At 51.6% G+C, this 11,548-nt stretch overlaps 1 protein-coding gene across 1 annotated transcript; it reads left to right on the top strand.

The window, feature by feature from the left end:
• Positions 1-2,955: 2,955 nt before the first annotated feature.
• On the top strand, positions 2,956-4,376 carry TMEM187 (transmembrane protein 187; the record flags this gene model as incomplete). The annotated part of the gene is made up of 1 exon (XM_081042977.1): positions 2,956-4,376. One exon carries the CDS (start codon positions 2,956-2,958, stop codon positions 3,754-3,756), a length of 801 nt encoding a protein of 266 aa, XP_080899103.1. The 3' UTR covers positions 3,757-4,376.
• Positions 4,377-11,548: the final 7,172 nt, after the last annotated feature.

Below are 11,548 nucleotides of genomic sequence, written 5' to 3'. Positions count from 1 at the left end.
CAACTCCCCCCAAAGGCCCCAGAACGGGGGCGGGCGAGCCTTTGGCCTTTGTTGCCAGGCACTGGGGGAATCTGTGAAGAACTTTGAGTGTCCCGTAACAAGGGTCATAGCAGTTCAGTGGTACAGAGGAGCGAGGCCATAAAGCACCCAGCAGTGGTCTTCCTGGCAGACTTGGCAAGTTGGTTTGATTACATGTTGTTTTCAGCTTGCACAAGGGCTCAGGTGGATTCTGTTCAGCAGCCGGAGAGAAGAGTCACTTTCTATGTCCTTCCTGGACCTCTTCTGCCAAGTTGATAGTGTTCCGACTCCTGTCCCCGGCTCTCCTTCAGGCTTGCTGGCAGACAGGAGGGTCAGCCTGCATGGGGTCCCAGAAGCCTGGCACTTCATGCCAGGGAGCCAGGCCCCAGATGGGTGCAGGGAGGCACCCAGAGACACCAGGCAGGGCCTCAGCTCACCTCCCAGCCTGAGTCAGGAGCTGAACTGGGAAGCGCCTGAGAGGAAATGCCAGCTGAGTTGAGGGAGCGAGCGGGCCAGGTACAGGAAGGACCAACCGCTGTCTCATTCTAGCTGCAGGACAGACTGGGTCTGGGAAGCTCGCAGGGCTACGTGGGGATGGCACTTTGATGTCCAAGAGGTTGGCACGGGGTCATGCGTGGAGCGGAGAGCCAGCCATTGAAGGCTGTTGTGCAGGGGCTTTCACAATCTGACCCAGTCACTTGAGGAAAGTGCTGTGGACTCCTGTGTGTAGACCACTTGAGTGGCTGCTCGGCCTGGAAGTGGGAACGATGGGGTAGGGGTGGCCTAGAGGCTCCTTAGCCAGAGGAAGAGGGTGTGGGAGGTGCGTGACAGTGCCACATGCTGACATGGAGGCTTGTGGTCAGGGGGAGCGCTTCCATTCACTTGTGGAAACGCTAGGCCTCGTGGCCCTCCTTAAGGGCGAACCCCCAAGGCAGGACAGACAGGAGCAAGAAAGCTCAGCGTGAGGCCCAGCAGTTCCCGCAGAATGCAGGTGGGCCTTGCCGAGATGTGACATGGCAAATAGGACCGGAGAAAGAGTACGGAAAAAGAGCAAAGGTGCTGGCGTGGTGCTTGAATTGAATTGACATTGAGCAGCTCTCTACTGAGTACTGGAGGGAGAGCAAAGAACTAGCTCCGGTCTCGCCCTTTCAGGGCTCAAACTGCAGGAGGAGAGACGTTGTGCCTGGGAAATAAACGGTGCTAAGTCATCTTCATACAGAACTCGTGTAATTTACACAACAAGTCTGCAGGGAGGTACTGGTAACACGCCCATTCTACAGGTGTGCATACTGAGGCCCAGAAGGATTAAGGCCCAAGGTCACATAGTTAGTAGGTGGGGGAGGCCAAGGTTTGAACACAGATAGCCCTTTTTGTCCCCATGCCTACCTACCTGCGCGCCCGCCCGCCCGCTTGCCTACCCACCTACCCGCCTACCTGCCTACCTGCCTACCTGCCTGCTGTTTTGGCTTTGAGTCATTTCCAGAACATCGAACCTCTTCTTTCTTTGACATTAGTACATTTCTAGGCTACCAGGCCATCTCACACTACAGCTAGCCCTAAAGCTGTTGGCAGTCAATGATAAGTCTACATTATTTTTAAATTGTTTGTCTGCTTCTGTGACTGCAGGAAATGGAAGGTTTTAGTGTGGGCCAAGAAAAGAAGGTGATTTGGGGATGGCATGGCACTTTGGGGGCGGGTAGGAGGGCGAGCCAGGGAAGCAGGCCTGGGGGAGAGCTCCTTGTGCTGTCAGGCCTCACACCCCCTCCTCACTCTTCTCTTACTCCTCCTATCCCCTCCTCCCCCTGCTCCTCCCCATTCCTCCTCCCCCTCCTCCTCTCCTCTTCCCCCCTCCTTCTCCCCTCCTCCCTCTGCTCCTCCCTCTGCTCCTCCCCATTCCTCCCCCATCCTCCTCCTCTCCTCCCTCTGCTCCTCCCCCTGCTCCTCCCACTCCTCCCCATTCCTCCTCTCCCCCTCTTCCTCTCCTCCCCCTCCTCCTCTTCCTCCTCTTCCTTCTCCTCTCGTCCTCCCCCTGCTCCTCCCCTCTTCCCCCTGCTCCTCCCCTCTTCCCCCTGCTCCTCCCCTCTTCCCCGTGCTCTTCCCCTCCTTCCATCCTCCCCCTGCTCCTCCTCCCCACTCCTCCCTTCCCCCTCCTCCTCCCTTCCTCCCTCCTCCTCCTCTCCTCCTCCTCCCTGCTTCTCCCCTCCTCCTCCCCCCTCCTCTCCTTCCTCTTCCCCTCCTGCCCCTTTTTCTCCAGCACACCATCTCTTGCCTTGGATTCCAGAACTCAGACCACAGCTAATAGTCTGTAGCTCACTGAGTATTGGTTCACATGGTTTGGGGGCTAGCCTGGAAACGTACATATTTATGACACCACTGAGGTGGGAAAGCGTGTTCTGAGTCGTCAAAACAGACTGAGGAAAGGTTAGACTGAATGCAGTGGCTCCAGGGGAACTAGGGCACGGAGCAGGATTGTCATAGTACACAGATGAAAGAACAGCACAGGTGTCAGGAGAGAGGCACGCCACGCCTAGGCGAGAGGATTCTACAGACTTCTAGAGGCTGTGTGGAAGGAGGTGAACGTACTGTGACTATTGGTTCACTTTTATTTCTGTTTTTTTCTGATGAAAACTTGATGACTCCTGAGGCTGAGAGTCGGGAAGATGGAGGCTCTTTTTTGGATGGTTTTCTGTCTAACCACACTCTTTTTCTAACCACAAAGGAAAAAGGCTGAACGGCCCTCCACTGGTGCCAGCCAATCAGCGGGACCCCCGCCTTCCTCTGGGCCGCCACCACCACTCGGGGCAAGGACTTCTTCCTGCTGGCTCAGCTGGGAGGCTGAGGAGTGGTTTGCAAATGCTCTTTATCTGAATTCTGAAATAACGGCAGAGGCTGCCCCTCTTTGAAGTTCTCTGCCCCGAGTCACAGCTAGCATTCCAGATGCAGCCCGAGTCGCGTCAGGCCCTGTGCCATGTGGCCGTGGCCAGCTGCCTCTGTTTGGCCACTGTCTACACGGGCGTCTTTGACGGCGTCTTCGTCCAAGTGGGTTACGAGCACTATGCGGAAGCGCCGGTAGCCAGTCTCCCTGCCTTCCTAGCCATGCCCTGCAACGCCCTCATTAACGTGGCCTACGTGCTCCTGGGCGTGTACTGGCTCCAGAGAGATGCCAGCACCCCGGAGCGCTCCGCGGAGACGCAGCGGGCTCGGTACCTGAAGGACGTCTTTGCTGCCATGGCGCTCGTCTACGGCCCCGTGCAGTGGCTGCGGATCGGGACGCAGACGCGCCCCGCCGCCCTGCTCGACCAGTGGTTCACCTTGCCCATCTTTGCGTGGCCAGTGGCCTGGTGCCTCTACCTCGACAGGGGCTGGAAGCCCCGCTTGCTCCTCGCCGTCGAGTGCCTCTCGCTGTGCAGTTACGGCCTTGCCCTGCTGCACCCCTGTGGGTTTGAGGTTGCACTGGGCGCCCACATCGCCGCCGCCGTGGGCCAGGCCCTGCGTGCCCACGGGCGCTACGGCAGCGCCTGCTCCGGAGTGTACTTGGCTCTGGCCGTGCTCTCCTGTCTGGGCTTTGTGGTCCTCAAGCTATGTGACCATCAGCTGTCACGGTGGCATCTCTTCCAGCGGCTCACAGGCCACTTCTGGTCCAAGGTCTGTGATGTGCTCCAGTTCCACTTTGCATTCTTATTTCTGACCAATTTAAACACTTGCCAGAGACTCCCTCCTGAGAGGAAGATACATTAAAGTATGAAAAGAAGTTACTTACAGCCGCTGACCCCCCAATGTCAAGGTGGATGGACTATGAGATGATATTTTGTCATCAGTGGTAAATTTTCTGGGTATGATCAGATTTGATGATTACATGGAAAACTCCCTTCCTTCAAAATTAGGGGCTTCAATACCTAGGGGTGAAATGTTATACCCTCTGCAACTTAACTTTCAGAGAGATAAAGCAAATATCCAGGTACAAAGAATGTGGGGGTTTATTGTACTATTCTTGTAATTTTTTTGTACTTTGAAATTTTTCCAAATAAATGTTGGGGGGGAATGGTGCCAAGAAATCCATGACGCTCGCAGCTGGAGAGAGAACGGTTGTCTGCAATAGCTTCGGGATGTTGGTTACAAGTATGGGCTGGTGTCAGCAGGGTGCAGTAGCTTCTGGCCAGTGTGCCCGGCCAGGCAGTGGGGGTACCCGTGAGTGTTGCCAGAGGTGAGGGTTCAGGAAGAATGAGTCGTGTGAAATACATGCTCGCAGGCTGATGGGGAAATGGAGGCCAGAGCACTAACTCACCATGATGTCTTGACTGCCAAGCTGATGACAGGGCGCATGGAAGCCACATCACTTCATGTCCTTTGTGGAACAGGGCAGGGTGCACCTACGTGAAGAAACATGAATGTCAAAAGTTCAATTCTCACCAGGGCGTTGCTTGGTGGGTCAACTCCCAGAGCTAGGGTGTGTGCCTCAGAGGTCCTTCACGGCGGGGGTTACTGGAGTGTCACGTGTCTGTCGTCATGGGAGAGACCCAGAGCATGGTCTGAGTAATGCCCTCATCCTGTCCCTCTGGGTCCTTAGGATCCATGATCTCCCGATGGCCCCTCACGGCAGGTCTCTGCAGTTGGCACCTTTAAACCCCTCACTTTGCTTCTCGTGCACACGGCAGTGTTTGAACCAGCGAGCCTGGGTGTGACACGGGCTGCAGACATGCTAAGGATTCTGCCTTTGGGTTGCCTGCTGCAGACCCTTGGATACCGTCCCCCTGTGCGTTCTTTCCCCCCACTTGTTCTGTAGGTGCCTGTTTCATCTTCTGTCACCTGAAAAGCTTCTGATCTTTAAAGGCAAAGGTGAGGGCAGAGAGAGGATGGCCATGTGCATCTGCTCTGTGCTCCCTACAGCCTCTCAGGTAGGCATGCAGGCTGTTGCTATGACTACCGACATGCTTTTGAAACTGGGTACCTGAGCCAGATGTTCTATTCCTGCTGGACTCATCTCAAATGGGTGGTGGGTCTCAACCAAGCCTGGGCAAATGGTGGGGCCTGGCTCAGGACTTGGGGCCCCAAGACAGGCATGCCAGCAGGGGAAGAGTGGGGGCAGGGGCACTTGCGTGGGGAAACAGCTTTGTGCCATTAGAGTTGTCATGAAACCTCTATATGCCCTAGAAGAGGAAAAAGCTATGGGCATCTCCAGAGAGGCCACCCTTACCTCAAGGAGGCCAGAGGGAGGGAGAGGGGAAGATGGACCCCCTTGGGTGGCTCAGAGGTAGGGCGGGGTAGGCTCATCATGTAGTGTCCAGGTGGTTTTACCCCCCTTCACTATTTCTCTCTTAGCTCTCTCTCTGATGGACAGAGTGGATCCACTGAGAAATGTTGGGACTTTCCATCGTCTTGCTCATTCCACACCTTTGAGCCACAAGCACCAATAACTTATTTTATTCAGTGCCTACTTAGTAAAAAACCTTGAGAACCTTTTGGTTTTCGTTCCACTCCTGTGTCAGGCTGGCTCTCCACAGGAAACAGGTGGTACGCTCAGTTTAGGGTGATGCAGGACGGTTTCATGGAGAACTAACACCTTTATGTGGGGGAGGGGGACCACAGGGGGCCTTTAGCACTCCAAGGCCTGGGGAGCCCCTGGACCAGGTGAACTGCGCCCAAAGGAGAGACTCCTGTGGCAAAGACACCTCGGGTGGGGCAGAGACTTCCAGAAGCCCCACCGCATTCTCTCCTGCTGGGGGCACCCATCCAAGGTTGTCAGATGAGCTGCAGGACTACGAATAATGTGTTAGTACCAGTGCGTCCAAAATATCACATGGGACATGCTTATGATGAAAAATCGTTCACTGTTACGTGACATTCAGATAGAACTGGGTGTCCTGTTTTTTCATTTGCTAAATCAGATAACCCTACACTGAACAGACCCAATTAAAGCCAGTGGCCTGGAACCTTCTCTTTCTGCCCCGTTTTGGATCAGTATTTCTCAGTGTGGCCAGCATTAGCAATGCAGCTTCCTGGTCCCCTCTGGCCCTGGCGAGCCCTGGCTTCCGGGGCCAGGACCACACACAGCCTCGAACCCAGGGTTCGAGGGTGCCAGCAAGGTTTGAGACACTGGAGGAAGGAGGCTGGTGGCTGTGCCCCAGCCCAGCTCCGCTCTGAGGAGTCCTTGCCCCCCCCCCCCCCCCCCCCCCGTGTTTATCGGCTGTTGTTACTATCACTGTCTCCATCTTATAACCCCACCCCCCAACAGCACAGCTGACAAGCTATTGGTTCCCCAATGGACCCTCTCCCCACATTTGGCCTAACGGTTTAGAGGCTCCAAAGCTGGGAGGAATCTTAGAAACCATCTTCACCAACCCCTCATTTCACAGAAACTGAAACTCCAGAAGTTCAACTTGGCTGGAAGTTGCAACACATCATTAGAAACCCCGGGTCCTACCCTCCGGCCTGAAGCCCCAGGCGGCCACCGCTGTGGCTCTACCTCTCCTTGGAAGAAGTAACGATCACGTTGACACCTAGCCTCTTCCCAGCCTTGTTGTACTATGGCCTGGGGATTTGCCCCACAGGGAAAATAGTTGTGTTGGTTTTGTTCTGATTGTGCAGGTGATACAGGCTGTGGGTGGGGGGACAATAAGCCCCCTGAGGGTACTCGGGAAGCTGGTGGCCCCACCGTGGGACTAGTTCTCCCCACTCCACAGTGATGGGCGGAGACCCTGCCCCAGGCCCCATCGGGCTTTAGTGACCGGCCCTTTCCCCTGTCCTCATTCGGCGCACCTTGATCAGCTTTCACTCGCCTTTCTTTAGGTCACTCTCAGGCATGTGATCGAAGGGCATGTGGGTTTTAAATCCCTGGGGTGCTTTCCCCACTGACACTCATGATTCACATTTCTACCAGTGACGAGAGAGGCCTCCCTGGGCCCCCACCCACCAGCAGGTGTTAGCATGCTTTTTCATTTTATGCCAATCTGATGGGGGCGAAACAAGATCTCATTGTGGCTCTAACCCACGCCTCTTCCACACACACGCATTCACGTGCGCAGCTGGTGCTCTTGCATTTGTCTGTTGGAGTTTGCTTTCATTCTCCTGGAAGTTCCTTGTTTATAGCTTTTCCTCCTTCTCAATGTGTAGGAACACTTTTTATATTGTAAATATTTACCATTCATCTGTCACATAAATACATTTCCTTAATCTATGGTTGCTTCCGGTCTTGTTCATTGTAAAAATTTAATTATAAAATTATTAGAGAAATAGTTGTTATAAAAATAGTTAAAATTTACATTGAGAAATCAAACAGTGCAGCTGTCACCATTGTTAAAATGATGATTTATCAAAGCACGGTTCCATGGCCCATTTAGGGATCGTGTGTAAGTGAGGAGAGGGAATTCCCAAACGCTGGGAGAGCCAAGGCGATTTTATTTCTCGGCAGTTAAAATTGGGTACATGCCACAGGCAAAGCATTTCCCTTTCACCTTTAAAGGTCTCCATGAGTAGAAAACTTTGGATAAATGTCAACGAGGTGATTTATGTCTTCAAGCTATCCCCCAAATAGCCATGTGGTGAAGGAATGTCTTTGCCCCACTAGTTTGTCTTTTCAGCCCCAATATATTTCTGTAATCCCCATGCTCGTTGCTAAGACAAAGCAGTCTTCGTCCTAGGTGCCCCTCGAGTCCCTGCTGCCTCTCTGGTAAGTGACCTGGTGGCTATTGGGCCACTTGGCTGGGCGGGGGGGGGGGGGAGGCTGGCTGATTGCCAGGGCCCGGCCCCCGTGGGTCTGGAGAGCTACCCACGCTTGGTTTCTATTTGCAGCCCAGGCCATGGTAGCCCAGCAGGTCCTTCTAACCATTTTCAGGCTTTTCTAGTCTTTTCTTCTGTTTCCCGCCTTTCGCTTTGATCTTTGCCCTCTGCTTCTCTTCAGAACTGCTGACTTCTGGTTTTACTTCTGCCTCTTCTTTCTTGGCCCCGCCTGACTTCCACCGGGCCCTCTGCCAGGGTGTCTGCACCGCCACCCTCTCGGCTGGCACAGGTCTCTTCCTTTGAAAGACATGAAACCTAACATTGAGTTGGAGCCCCAGAGGTAACCACCATCCGGAGTTGGGTAGACCCTAGGCCCTGGTATGCTCTCATGCCTTTCCAACGTGTGGGCATATGCACTAGCAATATATACTCCTGTCCTGCGTGTGCTATAACCTTCTGTAAATGTACCACACGGTCCAGATCTCTCTCCACTGGCTGCAGCACCTGACTGGTGGGAGTTTATCCCCAGGTCTCCTAGGGTGCCCATCAGGGCAGTCCCTCCTTTGGGGCCACTGTCCCTGCCTCTCCGCTTATGTGTGAGCGCTGCACAAGGAATCCACAGCTACACGTCAATCTGACTGGAGGTGGCCTCGCCCCTTGCCACAGTGGTTGCAGGAATTACTGCCCACCAGTTTCCACTGCTCCTCAGCCTCGCCAGCACTTGGTACTGTTACAGGATTTACTGTCTGTCAGTCTGATGGGGTGAAATAGAATTTCATTCTCTTTTTATTTGCCTTTCCTGGCTTAAAAGTAGGGTTGCCTGAAAAAAGTAAACATAGAATTACCTACCCTAGGATCCGGCAATCCTACATCTGAGTATCTGCCTAAAAGGATGGGAAGCAAGGTCTCTAAGAGATTTGCACACCCATGTTCACAGCAGCAGTATTCACAGTAGCCAAAAGGTCCGTGGACAGAGCATTAGATGAACAAATCGTGGTCTCTCCATACAGTGGAATATTACTCAGCCTTAAAAAGCAAGGGCATTCTGACACACACTGTAACATGGGAGAACCTAGGGGACGTGATGCTAAGTGAAACCCGCAAGTCATAGCAGGCAAACACTGCATGATTCCACTTCTACGAGGTCCCTAGAGTTGTCAGACTCAGAGACAGAAAGTACGATGGTGGCTAGGTGCCAGGCGCTGGGGAAAGGAGAAAAAGGGGAGTTAGAGTCTAATGGGGACAGTGTCAGTTGGGGAAGATGAAAAAGTTCTGGAGATGGATGGTGGTGATGGCTGATGGCTGCACAAAGTATGAATGTCCTGTTTTTTTGTGTGTGTTTTTTTTTTGTTTTTACTTTTTAAATGAATGTTCTTAATGCCACAGAGCAGTACATTTAAAATCTCTTAAAATGGTAAATTTTCTGTTATCTATATTTAACCACATTTAAAAAAAATCAACATTGCTCTCTGCAATTCACTAGGTGGGAGGCTTTGGGTGAGTTTCATAAGCTGTTCGGGCCTCAGTTTCCTCTCTTTAAAAGGAGATCCTAACAGCACCCCTCTCCTACAGTGTGGGGTGCTTGTGGGGATTAGTGGTGTAACCCATAAAGGCAGCCCAAGCTCTGCTTATAATAAGGTGTTTCTCTGATCAACTCTTCACAGCCTTGCTCTGTAGTCCTACGGCTGCATTCTAGATGAGGAGACACGAATCATATTGGCAAAGAGCTAACAGTTACTGAGGGCTTACTGTCTAGGAAAGTGGGTTTAGAGAAGTTGAATGACCTTCAAGTTCACGGAGGTAGGAAGTGGCCAAGGTGGGGTTTGCCCTGGCGCTTTAGACTTCCCTCCCTGGTTCTTGGCTGCTACTTTGTTGTTCCTAACTGGAGCCCTTGCCACCACGACTTGGGATCCAAATAGTATTTTGAAAATACATTTTTAAATGGAGACATAAATTACATACCATACTATGCACCCTTCTAAAGTGTACATTTCAGTGGTCATTAGTATACTCACAGGGTTTTGTCACCATCACCACTATCTAATTCCAGAACATTTTCATCCACCCAAAAAGAAACCCTGGACCCATAAGCAGTCACTTCCCATCTCTCTCCCCCCACCCCTGGCACCCACTCATCCACTCTCTGTCTCTATGGATTTGCCTCTTCTGGACAGTTCCTATCCATGGAGCCATACAACATGTGTCTTTTGTGTCGTGTCTGCCTTCTTTCACTGAGCATCATGTGTTCAAGGTTGCATGTTGAGTACGCAGCAGGACTTCCTCGGGTTTTTATGGCTGAATAGTATTCCACTGTATGGATAGACCTCATGTTGTTTATCCGGTACTCAGCTGATGGGCGCTTGGGTGGCTTCCACATTTTGGCTACTGTGAGTAATGCTGCTGTGAACACTTGTGTACAAATTTCAGTGGGGCCAGATGTTTTCCTTCCTTTTGGGTATAGAGCTGGGAGTGGAAGTGCTGGGCCATTTGCTAATTCCACCCATAGCAGCTGCACTATTTCACGTTCCCACCAGCAGAGCCCCAGGATTCCAATTCCTCTACAGCCTCACCTTGTCATTGATTTTGGATTATAGCCCTCCTGGGGGGTGTGAAGGTGGTATCTTATTGTGGTTTGAAAGTACATTCTTCATTTTCAAAAGTCTTTCATCGGAACTGCAACAGCACATACACTCGGGTGTGTCGCAGGTCAAGTTTAGACACGAGAGGCCACCGTGCCCAGCCCCGGAGGTTTCAGCCACACCAGAGAGCACCTGGGTAAGCCATTCAGAAATGTTTACCATCTGAAACTCTTCACCTTTACTATTCAGTTGGGTTCCCCCCGCCCAGATTGTTCTTTATATTCTACAACCCAAACAGGTGGAGGAGCTGAGCCTGTGACACCAACGACGAGCTGAGCCAGCCCCACTGGAGGTTTCTGTGGGGGCAGACACGACAAACAACATATGTCACCTCTGAGAGGACTTCAGATCGGAGGACTATCAGAAATTACAGAGATTATCATATTGTACCAAAACCACAACCTCCAGGCATGTGTTGTCTACTAGCGACACACGTAAAACGTATCCACAGAAAGATTACATGCGAAGAATGAGAAAAAAGATATACTAGGCACGTACTAGGCAAGAAAGGGCTGGCATAGCTATATTAATATCAGGCAAAATCGACTTTGGGACAAAACAAGAACACTTCAGGAATGATGTTAGAATAGGTTCAAAATATATAAAGCAAAAATTGACAGAACTCCAGGGAGAAACAGACAAATCTTGCATCATTGAGGGAGGTTTCTATGGGCTTCCCTGTATTTAGGTCAAGCAGACAACAGTTCTGTGAAGATACAGAAAGTGTGAACAAGCCTGTGACTATGGGTGCTCTGACAGGCTGGCGTCCTCCCAGGTCCTCCCGTGTCCGCGAGTGGCATCTAAAGACAGTGGCGGTACCCTCGCCATGAAGCCAGAAGCAAGGAAGTTGGAAGGCTTGATGTCAGTCCACACTGTTGGAGCACAGTACAATTACGTTCAAAGTCAGTAGCACACACACACACACACACACACACACACACACACACACACACCCCATCGCCATACATTGCAAAGTTTTAAAAATCATAAATGAACATTTAAAAATAATTAGAACTACATTAATAAAAATAACTACATAATAAAACTGTTGGGGATAATAGTACAAGTGGTACTTAAAGTGAAATTTACGGCTTTAAAAGCTCACATATTTGAATTATTTTTATTGAGCCCAAACATATTAAGTGCACACCTTGAACTTTTCCTATACACAGCGG

The sequence above is a fragment of the Rhinolophus hipposideros genome, assembly GCF_964194185.1.
Source record: "Rhinolophus hipposideros genome assembly, chromosome: X".
NCBI lineage: Eukaryota > Metazoa > Chordata > Mammalia > Chiroptera > Rhinolophidae > Rhinolophus > Rhinolophus hipposideros.
The sequence above is the reverse complement of the archived record's forward strand: the minus strand, read 5'-3'. Positions and strand labels throughout refer to the sequence as shown.